Genomic DNA, 22337 nt, shown 5'->3' with positions numbered 1-22337 from the left:
TTTGAGGAGACTGCAATGGAGCCCAAGGTGCAGAGCTGGACTCAGGAGAGAAAGGCAGGAAAGGAAGGGTCTAGTTTGGAAATATAGCTCTCTGTATCCTGTATGTTTGTGTGTTTCTGTGCGTGTTTGCCTCTGCTGTTCTTATGGCTGGGAATGGAGCTGAGGACTGAGGAGAGAAGAAAGGGTCAGTTTTGTGCAACTGCAGAACTTCTGCGCATCAAAGAGTCCAATGTGTTGAAACAGCAAAGAACTTTATTGAGAACACATAGAAATTCAGTGTTTAAGCAAGAACTGCCCACTCCAATCCAAACAATACATTCAAACCCCAAAACCTAAAACTCCTCCCTTTTCCAAACCTAGCCCCCACCTCCAATTCCCACAGGTAACAAGCCCCCCTTTGCCATTCCCAGAAACTAACCCTTTCTGTCAATACCTGCCCCCAACTTTCTTCAGCCAACACCCCACACATTGCAAAAGCTATCATACCCATAACTATTCTAGACATCTATAACAAATCCCAGCCCCCGAACTACCGAACCTATACCATGACCCACAATCTCCAGCCAAATTTACAACCCAAAGTAATTATGTATACTATTAGCTATTAAAACCTTAAAATAACAAAATACAACTTTAGAACACAAACAGACATATCGACACACAAAGCTTACAAACAAAATCACAAGGGCCTTTTCTTAGCACCATTGGATTGAAAATATATTTTTTGTATTCATTATTGAGAAAAATAATGTTAATTCATTACTGGGATTTGTATGGCTTCTCTCCAGTGTGGACTCTCTGATGCTTGACAAGGACTGACTTGTAAGCAAATTTCCCCCACAATGCTGACATTTATGTGACTTCTTTCCTGTGTGGACTCTCCCATGACTGACAAGTTCTTCTGTAAACAAGGACAATGACAGACAAGACAATCTCAGCATTAAGAGAAGAAGATGTTACCCCACGATTTAGCCCCACGTTCACCCCTCCCTATTTCAGATTAGATTAATAAAGTTGGTGTGAGAGACCTGAGCATGACCCTGTTCTGGATGCCCCCAAATCTATATAATGATTGTATCCTTACTCATAGGAGCTAGCAAAGAAGAGACTGAGGGAACTTTGATGAGGGAATCAGTGGAAGCAGATAGTCAAAGGACTGCTGAAAAACATATTCCATTAAACATGGTTTGCAGTAAACTCCTGCGGCTGTGAGAGGGTCTCTCTGGTCCTTTTTCCAGGCAAAGCATTTTTCGAGGCAAAGCATTCTCTGAAGATGCCAGCCACAGATGCTGGCAAAACGTCAGAAAGAAACTCTGCCAGAACATGGCCACATAGCCCAAAAAACCCACAAAAAACTGTGTATGCCGGCCATGAAAGCCTTCGACTTTACATATCATAAAAACATCACAAAGTATAAACATTCCAGTTACAGTAATCGCAGGGCAGTTATGCTGTTATGACTGGAAGTAAACATATATGCAATTATAATTATATATACACACTGATGTTGAACAGAACGTGGGTGGTGTATACATGCGCAGGTGCGTCCATGTGCATGCTTATGTACCCTCATATTTCTCCATGCGTTTGCTTAAGTTTAAATTGTACGCAAGTAGAAGAGTATATATAAATGTGTGTGTGTGTGTGTGTATGCGTGCGTGTGTGTGTGTGTGTGTGTATATATATAATCCAACATATATGTGTACATGTGCTTGCATCTCTCTCTCTCTCTCTCTCTCTGTGCGTATATATATATATATATATATATGTGTGTGTGTGTGTGTGTGTGTTTAAATACGTGCGCATACACATGCACATGTTCAGACAGGTATCTATGGATATGTATAGGTGTATCTATGGATGTTGTATGCAAGATCTATAGACTTGAAACATTATATGGGCATGGACAGGGGGAGCGTGTCCCTGTTAGTGCTCTTGGACATCTCAGCGGCCTTCGATACCATCGACCATGGTATCCTTCTGGGACGCCTGAGGGAGTTGGGAATTGGGGGCACTGCTTTGCAGTGGTTCCATTCCTACCTCTCGGGTAGGTCCCAGATGGTGGAGCTGGGGAACTGTCGCTCCGATAGGAGGGCCCTGGCATCTGGTGTCCCTCAGGGAGCGATTCTGTCCCCTATGCTATTCAACATTTACATGAAGCCGCTGGGAGAGATCATCCGGAGACATGGGGCGCGGTGTTATCAGTACGCTGATGACACCCAGATAATTTTCTCTATGTCTCCGACTGATGCAGTAACTAAGGATGGCATCTCTCCTCTAGATGCCTGCTTGGCGTCGGTAATGGGCTGGATGAGGGAGAACAAACTCAGTGTGAATCCAGGGAAAACGGAAGTACTGGTGATAGGTTCCCCGGTTTCTGGTGGTGAGATCTGTCACCCGGCCCTGAATGGGGTCATGCTCCCCCTGAAGGACTCGGTGCGCAGCTTGGGAGTACTCCTTGATTCGTCGCTCCAGCTGACTTCTCAGGTGGATGCGACGGTCAGGAGTTCCTGTTATCAGCTTCGGCTGATACGCCAGCTGCGTCCCTACCTGGACCGAAAGGACCTAGAGTCTGTTGTACATGCTTTGGTAACCTCTCGATTGGATTTCTGCAATGCGCTCTACATGGGGCAACCCTTGTACCAAACTCGGAAGCTGCAATTGGTGCAGAACATGGCAGCCAGATTGGTCGCTGGTAGCTCCAGGTCGGACCATATAACACCTATTTTAAAAGACCTTCACTGGCTGCCTAGTCGCTTCCGAGCTCAATACAAGGTGTTGGTTTTGACCTATAAAGCCCTAAATGGCTTGGGCCCAGGGTACTTGGAGGACCGCCTCTCCCCATATAATCCACCCCGCACACTCAGAACATCCGGGACTAAATTGTTGGAGGTCCCTAGGTCTAACCTTACCCGGACCTCACAGAGGGCTTTTACTACTGCTGCCCCTTTACTTTGGAATAAGCTCCCTGCAGAGCTTCGCTCCGCCGCCTCATTAGCTGTCTTTAAAAAACAGCTGAAAACATATCTATTCCGGCTGGCCTTCCCACCTTAATTTGTTTGTCTATTCTTCCTGACCCTTCTTTCCCTTCTGACCCTGGATCGATGGAACTTTTTTGCATTTTCCTTCTGCCCCTGATGTGTGTATTTTCCTATTTTACTGTTTCCTGTTCCTGTTTTTTGTAGTAATGGTTTTAACTGTTATATTGAATTTTTAATCTTGTACTGTAATGTTTTTATAAATTTTGTAAGCCGCCCTGATCATTTCCATGGAAGGGCGGGGTAGAAATAAAATTTATTATTAATATATATATATATATATATATATATATATAGGTTCATAAAGGTATAAGTCTGAGTGGTCTTAGATAGAGATGCCTCCACATATATACATATATGAATATGCACAAACACACATGCACACATCCATCTGTTGTTGTCCATTGTTCTGGTCCGTTGTTCCAGGTGATGCTGGAGAAGACGCCCTGCCTCCAGCGGAACCAGAGGCTGCAGGCGATGAGGAGAGGGACTCCTTGCCCAATGCATCGCTCACCTGGAGGGCCAGCACCAGGAAGGTCACAAAGGCCCCATTCCCACTCCCTCATTTGCTCTGGATAGAACTGGGCAGATCTGGGTGCCCCATAACGAATCTCCCCAGAAACAAGTTCCTACTACCCTTTACCTCAATCAGGGTAATCTACCCCCTGAACTTGACCCAATCATGACCGGGGCTGAGTTCATATTTGTCGGCAACAGGGAAGAGCCGGTTGTTTTCAAAAGGAAAGGGTCCATAGTCCGCTTTCAGAAAAAACGCACTAAGGGGGATTTGCCCTGGATCTCTTGTGCAAGCCCCTGACAGAGTTGTGTTAAAATTGGTGTGAGTGTGAACTTCCAACTTTTAAACCGGTTTAGGAACCAGGGTAAAATGTAGTCTGAATGGCCTTATATTTAAGGGTGAAGGAAGCAAGAAACAACAAGCAAAGTCTAAACACTTCCTTTTACCATTGCAGCGTTGGAGCGTGTCGCCACCCTTGAACTGTCAATCACTCAACTGCAGTAAGGCCAGGAGCAGCAAAGAATGTGGCTATACAACTCCGTGTGTGGCGTTTCCAACAACAATGATGTGGGCCTTCCTTTTCTTATTTTCAAATTTCTTATTACACTGGGATATTACCATGATAGTATTTAAATTACCAAATATCGACCAAATATTAACTATTAATTTAACGGGATTTTATTACCCTTTTCTTCAAATGTTTTAAGACAACTCCATTCCATTTCTAAATCTTCTTTTGATTTCCCTCTGAGTAAAGCAGATACTACATCCATATTTCTAGCTTCATATTTCTTAATCAACCAATCTTCGATAGAAGGATTAATTGTAGATTTCCAAACTTGAGCAAATAAGATCCTTGCACATGAGACCATATATAAAACAATTCTATTGTATTCTACTGACTTTATGTTGTGTGTCATGTTTAGTAAAAATAAATTGGGTTCAAAGGGAATATTTATATCCAGAACATTTTGGATGCTTCCATGAATCCTTTGCCAGAATCCTTTAGCTTTAATGCATGTCCACCAATATGAAAGAAGCTTCCCTCGGGTTCCCCACATTTCCAGCACTTAGTATTGCCAGCTTTGTATATCTGGTGGATTTTTGGGGGGTTAGATACCTCCTGTATAACATTTTGATATCATTTTCTTTATAGTTTTGGCACAGAGTGAATTTATTTGTTCCTGATTTTCCCCATTCCTCTATACTTATAGTTTTATCTATATCACGTGCCCATCTTACCATGCTGTGTTTAATAATTTTATCTTCTAGATCTCTTTCTTTGAATAGTTTATAATATTTGGATATGTGTTTACCTTCTTTGTTCATCATAATTTTATCTATTTCGTTGTTATCCATCGTCAACCCAGGAGCTTTATTGTCTGCCTTAAAACAATTGTTTAATTGGTTGTATAAAAACCAGTCCTTCATGTTTCCTCTTTCATTAACTTCTTCCGTAGATTTCATATTGTATTTTCCTTCTGGTGTTTTGTTTATTAAATCTCCGTACCTTAGCCATGAAGTATCTTTGTCCTTTGTTCTATTGTAATAGGCTTCATGCAATTACACCCAAAATAGATGTCTCATTTTATACCATATTTTAAGCAATGATCTTCTTATAACATGATGGTTAAAAGTATTATCATCTTTTGGTTTTGTATACCACATATATGCATGTATACCAAGATTCAGGTTAGCTTTTTCTATATTCAATAAATTATTGTTTTCTAATTTGAATCATTCTTCTAGTCATTTGAGACAAGCTGCATAATAATACAGCTTAAAGTATGGTATGTTACATCCCACCTTGAAGCAAAGATCATTTACTAAGGGAACCATAACAGTTTCGACTCCGTATCCCATCCTGAGGCCAGTTTGAAATGGGTCCAGATAATCTGTCTCATCCAAGACCACTTGGAGATGAAGAGCAACTATCCTCAAAATTATGTTGGTTAGAAATGGAAGATGGGAGACCGGTCTGTAATTGTTCATCTCCAAGGGATCTAGGGAGGGCTTTTCCATAAAGGGCCGTAACACTGCTTCTTTTAAGCATGATGGAAAATAGCCCTAACTAAGAGATGTATCTATGATATATTTCAGGTGATATAAAAAGGGCAAGGGTTGGGAGGGCAAGTTCTCCTCTTCACACTTACAAGGAGCTTGTCCACTTCCTCAGTACTCAGATTCAAACTGATACAGTATGATCTTACTCATGGACACCTCACTTATAGCCTCCGCAATAATGCTGACGTCCAATTTGGCTCTTATCTGAGAGACATTATCTGTGAAATAGTCATTTAAAGCATCATAGTTAGTTATGGAAGGCTCTAGTAATGGGTTCCGGGGGGAAGGTGCCTGAAACAGGTCCCAAATCCCCCCCCCCCCCGACTTCAGCAGTCCCTTTATGCTTCTCTTCCCTTGGCACTTTCATTCCTTTCAGATGCCCCAAAGACCCCTTCTCAGCATGCGCAGGGATTGTAAGGCCTTTGCTGCTGCTGCTGTTTATTCCGTTGTCGGCCTTTGGAAAAAGGGAAGGACTACGGCCTTTTTTCTTTCCTTCCGGAATGGAGCCCAAGCTGTGCAGCTCGACTCAGGAGGGAAAGGCTGGGAAGGCTCTGCTTTGTACATATAGCTCTGTCTCTCTGAGTATATATGTGTGTTTGCCTCTGTTTTTATGGCTGGGAATGGAGCTGAGGGCTGAGGAGAGAAGAAAGGGTACATTTTGTGCAAATGCAGAATTTCTGTACATCAATGAGTCCAGTGTGTTGAAACAACAAAAACTTTATTTCAAACACATAATCAGAAATTCAGTGTTTAAGTCAGAGCTGCCATCCCCAAAGCAAACATTAAAACCCCAAAACCTAAAACATCACACTCGTCCAAACCTGGCCCCCACCTCCAATTCCCACAGTCTATGTCCCACAGATAACAAGGCCCCCTTTGATATTCCCACAAACTAGCCCTTTCTGTTAATACCTGTCCCCAACTTTCTTCAGCCAACATCGAACAAATTCCAAATGCTATCATTCCCATAACTATTCTAACCAGCTGCAACCAATCCCACCCCTCTGTTTAACTAACCTATTCCACCACTATGATCCCCACTCAAATTTATAAACGAAAGCAATAATCTATAATAAAGGCAATTAAAACCTCAACATAACAAAATATAATTGAAAAACATAAACAGGCATATGGACACACAAACCTAACACACGAAATCACAAGGGCTTTTTCTTATCACCACAAGATTTAAAATATATTCTTTGTTTTGCTTCTTGATGAATATAATGTTAGTTCATTTCTGGAATTTGTGTGGCTTCTCTCCTGTGTGGACTCTCTGATGTCTCACTAGGTTTGACTTGGAAGAAAAACATTTCCCACAACCCTGGCATTTGTTTGGGTTCTCTCCTGTGTGGACTCTCTGATGCGCCAATAGGTTTGACTTTGAAGAAAAACATTTCCCACAACGCTGGCATTTGTATGGCTTCTCTCCTGTGTGGACTCTCTGATGCGCCAATAGGTTTGACTTTGAAGAAAAACATTTCCCACAACGCTGGCATTTGTATGGCTTCTCTCCTGTGTGGACTCTCTGATGTTTCACTAGGTCTGACTTGGAAGAAAAACATTTCCCACAATGCTGGCATTTGTGTTGGTTCTCTCCTGTGTGGACTCTCTGATGTGCCAATAGGTATGACTTTGAAGAAAAACCTTTCCCACAATGCTGGCATTTGTATGGCTTCTCTCCTGTGTGGACTCTCTGATGTGCCAATAGGTATGACTTTGAAGAAAAACCTTTCCCACAATGCTGGCATTTGTATGGCTTCTCTCCTGTGTGAACTCTCTGATGTTTCACTAGGTCTGACTTGGAAGAAAAACATTTCCAACAACGCTGGCATTTGTATGGCTTCTCTCCTGTGTGGACTCTTCGATGCATGACAAGGACTGACTTGTAGGCAAAACACTTCCCACAATGTTGGCATTTGTATGGCTTCTCTCCTGTGTGGACTCTCTGATGTATCACTAGGTGTGCCTTTGAAGAAAAACATTGCCCACAATGCTGGCATTTATGTGGTTTCTCTCCTGTGTGGACTCTCTCATGTGCCAATAGGTGTGACTTCTGAGAAAAACCTTTCCCACAATGCTGGCATTTGTATGGCTTCTCTCCTGTGTGGACTCTCTCGTGAGTGACAAATTCTTCTGTAAAGGAGGACAATGACAGACAAGACTGAATCTCACTGTTAAGAGAGGAAAGGGTTACCCCAAGATTTAGCCCCACGTTCATCCCTCCCTATTTGAGATTAAATTAATAATGTTGGTGTGAGTGACCTGAGCATGACCCTGTTCTGGATGCCCCAAATCCATATAATGACTGTATCCTTACTCAGAGCTACCAAAGAAGAAATTGAAGGGGAACTGTCATGAGGAAATCAGTAGAAGCAGATAGTCAGGCATTTGAAAAATATTTCAATATATATATGTAAAAATACTTTGATTGAAAAGTGGCATCATTTCCTGTGAGACTGCCATAGAGTCTTGAGTCAGAGCACATGGCATGATGCAAGCTAACTGCAGAGGAAGCTTCATGCTGTTTAGCTCCAGGAGATGACTCACAACCAATACAGTATACAGCTCACGTGTGGATTGATGTGGGTTGGAGTTGTGTGTACAAGAGATTGTGAAGTTGATGAAAGTCACAGAGGAGAGCTGGTACATATTTGTTTTCTATTGCAACTCAAGCTAAAGAACCTCCAAGGACATGGAGGAAATCAACTGTGTCTGTGAGTTATTTTTAAGTGTGGAAAGTGGTTAATGCATTGCCAATGCCTATATCTGGAGATTTGCTACTGTACTCTGCTATGTTATTATTGAACTCTGTGTGGGCAAGAAGGAAAGCCAGAATCAATTGGACAATATTAACGGACAGCAAAGAAAGAGGAGGATTAGGGATGCCAAATTTGAAATTATATTTTTATGCATGTTGCTTGGAATGGATAACAAAATGGGTGGAATTAAAGGATGAGCAATTATTAGATTTAGAGGGATTTAATCTAAGATACGGGTGGCACGCCTACATGTGGTGGAATAAAGTTGAACTAAACAAGGAATTCAAAGAGCATATTGTAAGGAAAGCATTATATAAAGTATGGACAAAATACAAGGAAAAATATTATACAAAGTTACCAGAGTGGGCTTCTCCTCATGAAGCAGTATTAAAGAAGGGCAGAATTGAGGGAAGAGATTGGCTAAAATATAAAGATTATGTAAAGATAATAGAGGGGGAAATTACAATGAAATCTAGGGAAGAAATGCTAAAAGAGGGAATTAAAATAGATTGGTATTTATATTACCAATTAACGGAAAAATATAAAGCAGACAGAAAAAATGTTGGTATAACGTTAAAGAAACAGAATTGGATGTCATATGGATGGATAAGGATAAGAAAAAAATAACAAATTTCTATAATCTAATTTTGAGGCTTGAATTGGAACAAGAACAAATTAAGCATTGTATGATTGTATGGGCAGAGAACATAGGGAAGAACATACAGTACGAGGCGTGGAAAAGAGCTTGGGGACAGGATTTAAAATTTACATTGTGTATGGATCTAAAAGAAAATTTCTACAAAATGATGTACAGATGGTATATGACACCGAATAGATTAGCGAAAATATATAAAAAAGATAGAGGAAAATGTTGGAAATGTGAACGAATTACGGGAAGTTTTTTCCACATGTGGTGGAGCTGTCCTCTGATTAAAAAATTCTGGAGAGAAGTACACAAGAAAATTGAAATAATTATACAACTGGAATTCCCTCTGGTTCCGGAGCTCTGTCTTTTAAACATAGTAGAAAATAAGGATTTAAGACCAAAATTGAAACCATTATTATATTTAATCACCGCTGCCAGAATAACAATTGCCAAAGTCTGGAGAAATAAGGAAGTACCTAAAGTGGACCATTGGTTAGGAAAGTGTCTAGAAATCATAGAAATGGATACCATAACTTTGAAATTAAAAGATGAAACACGAGAAGAAGATAATTTAATTTGGCTGAGAATAAGAGAATTGTTTCAAAAGGGAAAGGTTAAATAAGGTAATAAGGAGTGAAGGGAAATCATGTTAGATAGGTGATACCATTGCTGTGTAGAATTATTGATATAGAGTCAATTATTGTATAAACTTAGGATTTAAGCAAAATAGAATGAAAGACGATGAGATAAGGAAGTAAGGATGATAGATCTTTGAGAAATAGAGATTTTATAGCTAATAATTAAGCAGTAAGTGAAATAGAAAGTGAGGGGGTGGGGTGGGGGAGAGGAGGGTTAAGAAATATTGGAATAAGAATTTGGAAATGTTTTGGTACTGCCCTTTTATTTTTTTTTTCTTATTTCATTATAAATTTATTAAATTTTAGTACAAACTTTAGTACTGCCCTTTTTATGTTGTAAATAATTTCAATAAAGATTAAAAAAATTATTGAACTCTGGGAGTGTCGCCTTCAGACTGTGCTATACATTGGCTTTGAATGGGCCCAGAATTCAGAGCCAAGAAGGAGCTGAGAGCCGGTGTGATAATCCTTTTTGGCTGAAATATTTCCACCAAGCACCCATTTAATTTAATTCAGTTTCAGACAATTCTTTCCCCACCCAGGAAACATCCTAAAGCAATTTACACCTTTTTGAATGCTTGGTTTCTGCCCCTAAGCAACAATTTCAGTATAAATATCATCCCCAACTGGCTGTTCTTCAGCATCAGTCCATTTGCAGACTTACACTCCGTTGGTTTACATTGCTAAACACCTCACTACACTCACCAGCCTCATTTGCTATAGCAGTTACTGACTTCTCTCCCCATTCTGGACCCTCAGCAATTGGAATCAAGATCCATCTAGGTAACGTATTACCATTAGCAAAGCCTTACACAATTACCACTCCCACCTTTGTTACCTAGTTCTTGCATGTGGTGCGTGAACACCTATATGTGTATATCTGTTTGTGCGTGCATGTATTTTGCTTTTCCCCTAAATAAAACACAAAAACCTATCTGAAATGCCTCTGGAGTTCTGTGTACTTCTGGGCCTGGTATAGTTGGGATGAATCCCGAGGTCACTGTTGCCTCAATCTCTCCTTTGAGCTAAGGATGAAATTCCCCTAAAAGCATAGCACTTGTGAGTGTCCTCCCCAGACTCCAGCATTTCGAGTGACAAAGGGCCTCTGGAATCAACCACAGAGCTAAGAAAGCTCAGGTTGGAAAAGAAACATGAGAGAAAAAAGAATTTTTGTGTCACCCTTTCTTCTCTTCGTAGACATTGCTCATAATTGCTAAATGGAACCCTTAATATGTATGAAAACAAGGGCCTGATTTCAAGTTCATTTCTTAAGTTCACTGCTCTACATGGGGCTACCTTTGTACCAAGTTCGGAAGCTTTAGTTAGTTGAAAACGCGGCAGCCAGATTGGTCACCAGAACATCTAGGTCAGACCATATAACACCAGTATCCCTACAGTGGCTGCCAATTAGCTTCCGGCGCAATACCAAGCGTTGCTTATTACCTTTAAAGCCCTACATGGCTTGGGCCTGAGCTACTTGAGGGAACGCCTCTCCCTACACAATCCGCCCCACACTCTCGGAACATCTGGGAAGAATCTATTAGATTACCCAAAGGTCAGGCTAAAAACAACTTCTCACAGAGCATACACAGCCATGGCCCCCAAGTTATGGAACAACTTGCCGGAGGAGATCCATCTTAACACCACCTTGGATGCTTTCAAGAAAGGACTTAAGACGGATCCCTTCCGGCAGACTTACCCAACTGACCTCTTGTAAAGAACCTAAGGAAAAATTCCACTTCTGATCACAACTGTGTATTTTAAATGATGTTTTTATTTGTCCCAAATTCAGTTTTAACTGTTTTGTTGTTTTGCTGTGTGTCAATTAGATGCTATTGTTGTTTTGTGGCTATTTTATGAACAGACCTTACTGTCAGGAAGTTCCTTCTAATGTTGAAGTGGAATCTCTTTTACTGCAGTTTGCATCCATTGTTCTGTGTTCTAGTCTCTGGAGCAGCAGAAAACAAGCTTGACATTCCTTCAAATATTTAAACAGGGCTAACCTTCTCTTCTCCAGTCTAAACATCCCTAGTTACCTAAGTCGTTCCTCATAGTTTCAAATCCTGCACCATTTTAGTCGCCCTCGTTTGGACATGCTCCAGTTTCTCCACATCCTTTTTGAATTGTGGTGCCCAGAACTGGACACAATATTCCAGGTGAGGCCTGACCAAAGCAGAATACCATGGCGCTATTACTTCCCTTGATCCTGACACTATACTTCTATTGATGCGACCTAAAATCACATTGGCCTTGTTAGCTGCCGCATCACACTGTTGACTCATGTTCAACTTGTGGTTTACTTGGACTCCTAGATTCCTTTCACATGTAGTTTCATTCAGCCAGGTGTCCCCCATCCTATATCTGTGCATTTCATCCCCCTCTTAAGCCTGATCCCCTTCTCTTTTTCCCTCCGCTCTCCAACCTTTCCTCTTGCCCATCTGCACTGCTTCAGTATTTCCCCTTCACCATCTCTTTCCTGCCTTTCTGTTTTTCACATTCGCTCCTTCTCTCTATCACAGACACACACCCATTTATGTGATGCATAAAAGGGACACTTTGAGGCTCATTTGTTGAGGAAGGCAGGATAATCCATATACAAATTACTCATTGGGAAAGGCAAAGCAAGGGGGCTGGGACCTGGACTTGTTTTGGTGAGGATCAAGCACCAGGGAGGAGTATTAAGACATCTCTAAGACAGGGATGGGCTACTGTTGGGGATTGGGGGCGTCACATTGGACCCCTGGGGATCTCAGGGGAAACTGCACATTGTATTGCCTTAAAATAGGAATAAAGTTTTGTGCCTCAGTATCCCATTGCATCCCTTTGGGGAAGTGAAGCAGAATCTCAAAAGGCTGGAAGAGGGCCAAAAAAGGAAAGATACTCAGAAATGTGCTACCATTTCCATGAGAAATGCATTACTGGTAATCTCCATGCTTTCTTCCTACAAAATCCTAGCATTGGTGAGATATCTGGGGGCAGAACTTAGTTTCAGAATTAAAAAGTCCTTTCCTTCCACCAAAAGGTTTATTGAGAAACTCAGGCAGAAGGGTCCATTAATACATCTAAGCTGTCCCTGAAGTGTCTAAACCTTTTCCCTCTGTCGTTAACTACCTTCACACTCCTTCCTTTTCCTCCCCTTCAGCCCCTAACCAGCCCGGCTGCCAAGGTACCTATGGCCTTCTTCTTCTACCGTTCACAGGCGCCTCTCCCCCCGGGGGCATGTCTGCCACCCAGAGTTCACAGACCAGGCAGTTAATAGCCTCCACAACTGCTTCCCTTCCCCAAAGCCATTCTAGGCCCCAATATCCTTACCAACTACTTAAAACTACTAGCATTTAAACTACTAACAATCCCCCCTAAACCCCAATACCATTCTGGATGAACCACAGAACCTGCTTCTGACAATTGGCAGTTTATAATACAGTATTTGGAATCCTTATAAAGTGGAGAGCAATAGTGCCTCACTAAACTACAAATTCAAATATTCTACAGGATGTTGCTATCACAATTAAACTATGCTTCAAAGGGATCTAGGACTCCTAGTAGACCACAAGTTGAACTTGGACCAACAGTGTGATGCGGCAGCTAAAAAGGCCAATGTGATTCTAGGCTGCATCAATACAAGGATAGTTTCTAGATCAAGGGAAGTAATAGTGCTGCTCTATTCTGCTTTGGTCAGGCCTTACTTGGAATAATCCTGTGTCCAGTTCTGGCCTCCGAAATTCCAAAAGGATGTTGACAGGTTGGAACATGCCCAGAGGAGGGCAACCAAAATGGTGAAGGATCTGGAAACCATCAAGCCCTATGAGGAGCGGCTTAGAGAGCTGGGTATGTTTACCCTGGAGAAAAGAAAATTAACAGCGGATATGATATCCATGTTTAAATATTGGAAAGGGTCGTATTGAGGATGGAGCAAGCTTGCTTTTTGCTGCTACAGAGAAAAAGAGACACCACAATGGATGCAAACGACAGAGAAAGAGGTTCCACCTAAACATTAGGAGGAACTTTGGGACAGTAAGAGCTCTTCGACAGTGGAATATACTCCCTTACAGTTTGGTGGAGTTTTCTTCTCTGGAGGTCTTTAAACCGAGGCTGGATGGTGCTTGGAATGTGTATTCCTGCATGGCAAAAGTGGGTTGAACTGAATGGCCCTTGTGGTCTATTCCAACTCTATGATTCTATAATGCTAGTGGATTCCAGTTCCTTACCCACAGAGGCCACATTCTCATAATTCTCCATCATTACAGAACTGTACATAAGTCTCTGCTTCTTCGTTAACAGTTTCCATTCGTCCTCAGTGAAATATACTGCCACATCCGCAAAGGTCACCTGCAACAGAAAATAGCCCTCATCCACAGAGTGACTAAGCAAAAGGGGAGGAAAGCACATGGTGCATCCAAATATTATTTGATCACTTTAGAATTCAGTCCAGGAAATAAATTGTAAATGCTGTCAGCAAGAAAAAAGCTACTGCCTTTGAGATACAGTTTGTCTCAAATCTTTTCAATATAATATACAATATAATAAACAATATAATTTAGGCCATGGCTGGGATATTGATGATGGATTAGGATACTGACTATCCCAACACATACAGTACATTTAGCCACCAAAGAATTATGGTGCATTTAGACATTTCTTGCCAGGTTTCGGAGGCAAATGTCATTTTTATAAAGCAGTCCTGGGGAGCACTCTGGGCTTAAGGGTCACTGGGCCCACCCCCAATTTATATCCAGAGACATTCTCCCATGGTCCCCAACATTTCATTGATGGGAAAAACAAGACACATATGGACAAGCAACCCAGAAGGCAGTGAAGATGGCCAAAGTTGTTTATGAGGAAGATCACACATGCTAGGAAAGGCACAGCAGTTTGCTCTTCCTTCAACCTCCTGGGAAGGGCCATATCCAGTCTCCCTCTTTCCTCTCCTCTCCCCACTTTTGAGTTGATAGGCTGTAAACTCAGTTGCACTCAAGAACTGAAGTGAGCTGAGAAAGGGGAAAGTGGGAGGAGGATAGACCAACTGGGACATGTTTAAAAGCCCCTGAATAAGTGGGGTGACAGAGGATTAACCAGGACTGTCTCTGCCAAACTCGGACAGTATATTATTTGCTTCCTTTCATAAATTGGCCCAGAAGTGACACAGATGAAGCTAATAGGTTGGTGACTTACCAAAGAGCTGTTGTACTTCGGCAGCCTCTTTCTGTTGGAGCCCAACTCCCTCCGCTTGGCCTCTGTGTTGGCCATCAGGTGGTCAGGGGTCCTGGTGGCCCTGCACTTGGTCACTTCCAGCAAGAGAGGCCCAAAGCCGTGTACAAGGAGGCCGAGATGGAGTTCCTGAGAAAAAGGACAAGGGTTAGGATTGGCTTGGCAAGAAACCCTGCAGCACTCAAAGACGCAAAGAACAGCATCCTGCTGGTGACACACGCAGATGACATATGCCTCATTTGGGCTGATGCAGAGGTGGGCATCCCCTTCCTCTCTCTGCTTCAAACAAAGCTTCCCAGACCTAGGATAGATTCACTGCAGCTCCCCTACACAACAGATATGCCATGCCTTATTAGAGTGGTGGGGGAACAGGGGATGGGGAATTGGAGAGGGCCCTGGTTATGTCCCCGTAGTTAGATGTGAAATGAGTGCATCATAAATAAATAAATCATCTGCTGTAACCTGCAGAGGTCCCCTGTGCTTTTCCCCATCATCAGCCCTTTTCCCAAGAAGGCTGCATCTGCACTATAGAAATAAGGCACTTTGACACCGGTTTAACCACTCAATGCTATGGAATCCTGGGATTTTACATTCTCTGCCAGAGAGCTCTGGTGCTACAACAAACTACAAATCCCAGGATTCCACAAAGTGGAGCAGGAGAGTTAAAGCGGTTTCAAACTGGATTATTTCTTAAGTGCAGAAACAGCCAGAGTCGGTTGTAAAAGGGCAGAAGCAACCATGTCTTGTTTAATTCTTGGTAATGTGAGTTATTCTGGTCTGTCTCCTTCCTTTTTGCCTGAAAATCTATTAATAAGAAAACTGGGGAGACTTTTAAAACCTCCCAAAGGAGCCCTTTTTGGCCTTTTTGGGGGGACTAGCCTCCTCTTAGGAGCCAAAGCCCAATGTTTGTGAAGAAGAAGAAGAAGGAAGAAGGTTTGTATTAAAACTATCCTCCCCATTTCTGATCCCTCTTAAAACCCTTGTTCCCCAGAAGGAGCAGAGCCTTGTAATAAGAAAACCCTCTCTGAAAAGAGACACAAAAGACACACAAAGAGACACACTTCCTTCCTTTTGGCCCAAGGAGCCTGGCCTCCTTCTGACTCTGGAGCCTCAGGAGAGAAAGAGGAGCCTCTGTTCAACTGAGGCCTCAGAGAAGGTTCCGGAACATTATTCCCAACAGTCACAAGCAGCACAAAATGGCCACCTCCACCTCAGCACTTGGCAGTTGGAGGCCTCAGGACAGCAGTGAAGCCTACCTCTTCCAGGCCTTGTCCCTCTCCACTCCCCTCCCTCCTTCCTTCCCTCCTTGTCTCTATCTCTCTCTGCTCCTCGCTCTCTCTTCTGCGCACAGAGCTAAATAGAGAGGCAGAAGCTCCTCCTCTTCTTCAGTCTGGCCAATGGGGGCGGAGGAGCTGGAAGACCCCGCCCCCTGCCCCACCCTCACAGGCTCCTCCTGCAGTTAATATGGAACAAGGCAGGAGGGACCCTGGAGCCCCAGCCACACAGACACTGGCCAAAGGCACACACTCCCAGAGCCTAAGACCCATGAAATGGCAGCCCTATGCAGGGCAGGACCCTCCTCTCTCTGGCCATGTGGATGCTGGGAGATCCAGTCCAGGGAATACACTCTAAATCCCATTGGCAAGAGGAAAGGCTACTACTACTCTCTGATGTCTCACTAAGTGTCAGAACCTGTTATTAAGATCAGTTATAAGGTTATATCTTTTCAGTTCATGTACATTCACTTGATTTTAAAACCTCCCAAAGGATCTACTTTGGCGTAGTTTGGGGGACAATCGTCATCTTAGTGGCCCTCCTATTAGAGACCCCTCCTCTTTTGACCCAAATCCTATATGTGGCCCAAAACCCCTTTGTTAGGAAGCGAACACCAAATATCTCAGGAAGGCTCTATATCTGTGAGGGTTGGAATCCTCTGATCAATGGCCCACAAACAAACGTATACCAAAAGTAGAAAGTCTATTGTAAGAGCATTGCAGTAGTGATCTGTAACACTTCTTTGCAGAGTCTGAGGCTTCAGAGAAAAATGTACACTTTTAAAATTATTATTATTACTATTAACCTTTATTTATAAAGTGCTGTAAATTTACACAGCGTTGTACATACAAAAATGCCCCCCCTGCTAGTTCCCCACCCCAGACACACTTAGCCAGGTCCCCATCACAACCCAGCCTCACTCAAGACATTTGAAACATTGCCAGCTAGTTGTCTAAAACAACACTCCAAAGCAGTTAATGGAGCCCCACTTAGAAACTAACACCAACTTTAATATTCTACCCATATACTCTCCACCCCCCTCCCCAACATCTTAGCTAACAGAACAATATAGATCAGATATCTCAAGACATACATGAAGTGATTATATATGAACTGAATATATACAGCATTATAACTGATCTCAGTAACAGGTTCTGACAATATCTCCCAAGGCCCCCTCCCTCCAGGACCCCCTTCCACTCTTCCCTCAGTCTCTCTCTCTCCTCTGAAGGCCTCTCTGCCAAGCGCTCAGGCAGAGGCAGCCATTTTGTGTTCTGGGGGCCATTTTGTGCTGTTTGTGACTATGGAGAATGTTCCAGAACCTTCTCTGAGGAGGCCCCAGTTGAACAGAGGTATCTCTTTCTCTTTCTCTCCCTGAGGCTCCTTGGGCCAAAAGGAAGGAAGTGTGTCTCTTTGTGTGTCTAGTTCTCTCCTTTCTTGGGAGTCTCTGTGGGGCCATGAGATTTTTTTGGGGGGAGGGGGGTAATCCCAGAGAATCAAAGGGATGCTGTGACCATGGAACCTCAGAGTATGATCAAGATTACAAGGTTGTTTCTCAGGAAGGAGAAGCAAACTAGGAGAGGTTACAGCCTTTTGCTTTTGCCTGAGCCTCTGGGAAGGGCCCCTCTTCTCCTTTCTCCTCAGCTGTCTTCATGGAGGGCAGACTCCTTTTGCCCTTTGGACTCAGTTTGCAGCAATGGCAGTGAGCTGAAGAGAAGGGGAGAAATGGCAGCAGGAGGAGGAAACTGTGGCCTTTGTAGAGCAGCTGAAAAGGTGGGAGGGCAGAGGATGAACCAGGGGAGGGTCCCTGCCAAACTGGGAGAGTTGGAGGGTATTCAGAAGGAGCTGGGCCTGGAAATGGAGGAGGAGAAGGGGGCTTCTAATATGACCTCCATGGATGAGGAAGCTGGGCCAAGTCCATGACATACAATGGCCCAGTGAAACGATGTCCATGATATAGGAGCCAGTGTGGCCTAGTGGTTTGAGCATAGTGGAACTAGACTCTGGAGATCAGGGTTTGAATCCCAGCTCCAACATAGAAACTGCCACATCCGCCCATGGTGCGGCTTTTCTGCACTCCTTTGGCACTGCATCATCTGGATGTAGCGCCAGAGGAACACCGTGACGTCACCTGCGATGTGGTGCAGTGTGCAGCGTCACACCGGCATGCGGGAAGAGTCAGGGAATGCGCTGTGCAGACACCATCTTCGCCCTCATGCCAGCTAAGGATGCTGGTCTCTATGCCCCGAAAGGCCCAGTGCACTGTCTTAGTCTTCCAGCATTTACAAGATCCTCTCTCTGAGGGTTTGGAGAGGAGACTAATAATAGCAATAATGTTTCTTGCCATTCCTTTCCAATTTTATTTACTATATCTTTATAATTCAATATCTTGGTGTTTAACCTCCACCTCTTTATTTGTTCATAATCTTTCTTAATAATAATTTCTGCACTCACCAAAGCATGGTCACTTACTTTTATACTTGATATTTCGATATCTAAAACTTTAGTTATCATATTTTTGAAACAAAAATGTAATCTAGTCTAGTATATGTTTTATGTACAGCAGAATAATATGTGTATTTCTTTTCCTCCCCTTTTACTAGTCTCCAGACATCTATAAATTCCCTTTTCTTCATTATTTTATTCAAGTTTGTTATATTTCTATGTTTATCTTTTACTGAGGGATGAGATTTGTCTTTAATCTTATCCATTTGCATGTTAAAGTCTCCTGCTATGATCACATATTGTTTTTGTATTTTTCCCACTTTCTTTAACACTCTCTCATAAAACTCTTCTTGTTTTTCATTTGGTGCATATACATTCACAAATACATAATTATCCTCATCTAGTTCTCCCTGTATTATTATATATCTTCCTTCGTCATCTTTTATTACCTTATTTATTACAAAATTACATATTTTTTTGCAATTATTATTGCTACCCCCTTTGATTTTGAACTTCCAAATGCTTTCTCGTAATATTTTGCCCAGTTCTGTTTAAGTTCCCTTTCCCCCTCTTTCCGTCGGTGTGTCTCTTGAATAAAGATAACATCTGCTGCGTCCCTTCGTAGTAAAGCTTCAATCCTTCTTCGTTTAATCACTGATCCAAGACCTTTGGTGTTTAAAGTTGAAATGTTCAGTTTATCTCCCATAGTGCCGTTGATTTCATTCTCCAATGGCTCCCTTTCCTGCAACCCATATCCCTTCCCTCTCCCCCTGTTTCCCCCCATCTCCCATTGACCTCTCCACTTCTTCTTGCTAGAGCGCATTGCTCTAGCCCCGGTCGCCAAAGCTACCCCTGTGGAGAGAGAGGGCTGACCAAGACATCCAAGGCCCAAAGAAACTACTCATAGAAACAATACACTTGACTTTAGATTGCAGTAAATCCTCCTTTCCTCTATGGAAATCCGCTTCCTCCACATGCTCCCAGTAGTTCTTCGCCTCCGAGATTTCCAACCTGAACCACTTCTGCACTTCCTTCAGATGTTTTAGACTCTCCAGTTGTTCTTTCTTCTTCTTTATATATCCCAAGATCTTTCAACAATTGTAGTCCTTGTTCCACCAATTCAATCCTATATCTTTTCCCTGCTTTTTGAAATTTCAGAAGTATAGGATGTCCCCATGTCTAATAAATTCCCACTCTCATCAACGCAAAAGTACATGGTTTCATCGATCTCCTCCACATTTCCGTTTGCAAGCAGTAGTCATTATATATTTCTACTTTGACATCCTCAGATGTTAATCTATCTGGATTCTTCCTCATCATATTCATCTATCCTTCCTTTTTGTTGTCATTCGTTACTCTATTACATCTCGTGGTCTTATCTTCTTCGTCTCTGGTCCGATGCGGTGTATTCTTTCAAAATCTGATTCAGTCCAATTTAGAGATGGGGAGAATTTTGTAGCCATTTCAAAATTTCTGATTTCAAATCATATTTTCTGTCTCTTTTCCCAGATTCTGGTATATTTTTGATAACAAAATTGGTTCTTCTTTAATAATCCTCTAGAGTTTTTTGTCCGTTTCGGACAATTTGATTCTGTTGGTTTCAGTCTCTCTTTGGTGTCTTCCTTGTATAACTTTGCTTTCTTTACTATCTGATTTTATTGTTTGCGCATCCTCTTGTATTTGTTTTATATTTCTTTGTATCTCCATACATTCTTCATCTGAATTTTTCCTTTTAAGTTGCATTTGTAATTGAAATTGCTTTGTCATAGTCTCTCTTTCATTTTGTATTGCTATCAAAAAACTTTGCTTCTCCTCTTCTCTTGCTTGGACTATTTCACTTTCTGTCTTTCCAGAAGATCGTTCATCTCCTTGAATCTCATTTCATTTTCCTGTTTCATAATTAGTGTGAGTTTATTCATCCTTTGTTCCCAGTCCATCCTTCCTGCTTTTACTCCTCTTCCTGAATCTCTTCCTCCTTGTTCTTCCTTCTCACCCTTTTCCTTCTCCTTGCTTCTCTGGGAGTCTACTTGAAGGAGGAGCCATTTTTCTAGGGGGGCTTCTTAACAGTTCTCTTGGTTCAGTTTGTTCTGATCTAAAGAGTCTTCCAAAAGCTATGTCTGAAAGTTCGTCTTTCTCAGTCTGTCTTACACCTCTCTTCCAAAGTTTTCCCCCTAGTATTTTTGGCCTTTTTGACATTTACTTAGCATTTGCTCCATCTTCTCCAACTCCCAGTTCCCTCCTTCTCCGTCTTGGCTTTAAAGCAGCTAACAGGGGGTTTCCCCCTCCCCCTTTTAAACAGTGAACAGTGCTTCTATCTCCTTTTATCTCCTCTCATTCAAGCTACTGTCCATTTATAATTTGTGGGTGAATTCCACCCCAATTTAAGGCAGTTACAAGGCTGAGTTCCTTATATCAAAGTCCTTTTTAGTAGCCTCTAGCTGCCTCCTTTGCCTTTTTAATGGCAGAAAGGCTTCCTCCCTGATTTTCCGTCCCACACAAAAACGAAAGTAAAATATTTGAGTCTCCTCTTGAGATAATAATGGTGTTGTTTTTTACCTTCTTGTGTTCCTTGTATCTTCTTGTTATGGATCCACCTCAGAGAACCAACATTGCATTCTTTGAGAGCTTTCTTTTAAACTGCAATTATCCATTTCCGAGCGATCAGACACTTAGGCAGTTCCTATTCTGCCATTGCTCAGGATTGTAATTTGATCATATTGCCTTGCTTTTTATTAAATCATTGTAATAATAATAATAATAATTTTATTTATTTATATCCCACTTCTAAAAACAGATTGAAGCAGTTAACAGTAAAATATTGGTAAATAACAACTTGTCATTGTTGTGTCGCAAACCCTCCCAATTCCTCCCATCCACAATAAAATACAATTGCATTCTTAAACAATTATTAAAGCAATTATTAATAATAGGGGTGAGGCAGTTAGAGCAGTTGTTGAAATGTTTATTAAATTAATAGGAGATTGCTGGGATGTTAATCTGGAAAGGTCTGCCAGAATAAATATGTCTTGATGGCCTTTTTAAAGCTTTAAACACTGGTCATATATCGGATCTCTTCCGGGAGGCTATTCCATAACTTGGGAGCAGCAGAAGAAAAGGTCCTCTGGGTAACTGCAGAGAGCCTAGTTTTCAATAGTAAGGTTTTACTAGAGGTCCTCAATGTGTGAGGGAGATTATATGGGAGAAGGCGATCCCATAAGTAAGCTGAAAGGCTTTAAAGGTTATAACCAAGACCTTGTACTGTCCCCAGAAATTACTAGGCAGCCAGGGAAGAGGCTTTAGTATAGGTGTGATATAGTCAGCTCTAGATTTTCCCGTGACCACTCTGGCTGCCATATTTTGAATTAGTTGAAGTTTCCAGACTAACTGCAAGGGTAACCCTATGTAGAGCGCATTACAGAAGTCAAGATGTGAGCTTACCAGCAAGTGCACCATAGTTTTTTAGGTCTTCAGATTCCAGGAAAGTGCACAGCTGGCGTATCAACCGAAGCTGATAACAGGCACTCTTGGCCGTCGCATCTATCTGAGCTGACATCTGGAGCAAAGGATGCAGGATCACCCCCAAACTGCAAACATAGTCCATTAGGGGAACTGTGACCACATCCAGGACCAGTTGACAAACCTCCATACCTGGGTTAGGGGCTCCAACAACAAGTAGTTCTGTCTTATCTGGATTCACTTTCAATTTGTTTTTCCTCATCTTGCCCATTACTGCCTCAAAACCTT

General features: G+C 42.2%; 1 protein-coding gene across 1 annotated transcript; it reads right to left on the bottom strand.

The window, feature by feature from the left end:
- Window positions 1-6853: 6853 nt before the first annotated feature.
- LOC149282435 (uncharacterized) lies at window positions 6854-12886 on the bottom strand. Its single transcript, XM_089498153.1, has 2 exons — window positions 12856-12886; window positions 6854-7755 (listed from the first exon to the last, which is right to left on the bottom strand). Exons 1-2 carry the CDS (start codon window positions 12884-12886, stop codon window positions 6854-6856), a joined length of 933 nt encoding a protein of 310 aa, XP_089354279.1.
- Between the last annotated feature and the right edge of the window lie 9451 nt (window positions 12887-22337).

This window comes from Sceloporus occidentalis, unplaced genomic scaffold (assembly GCF_023333645.1).
Source record: "Sceloporus occidentalis isolate IW3139 unplaced genomic scaffold, rSceOcc1.0.p SCAF_114, whole genome shotgun sequence".
NCBI classification, from domain to species: domain Eukaryota; kingdom Metazoa; phylum Chordata; class Lepidosauria; order Squamata; family Phrynosomatidae; genus Sceloporus; species Sceloporus occidentalis.
Note: the sequence above shows the minus strand (reverse complement) of the source record. Positions and strands in the feature narration are given on the sequence as shown.

Excerpts from the sequence above, each read along its gene's own strand:
- LOC149282435 (XM_089498153.1), bottom strand. The coding sequence starts at position 12,886 with ATGCCCCCGGGGGGAGAGGCGCCTGTGAACG. Across the intron at positions 7,756-12,855 it reads GGGAGAGGCGCCTGTGAACG|AAGAATTTGTCACTCACGAG; the intron begins GTAGAAGAAGAA and ends CCTCCTTTACAG.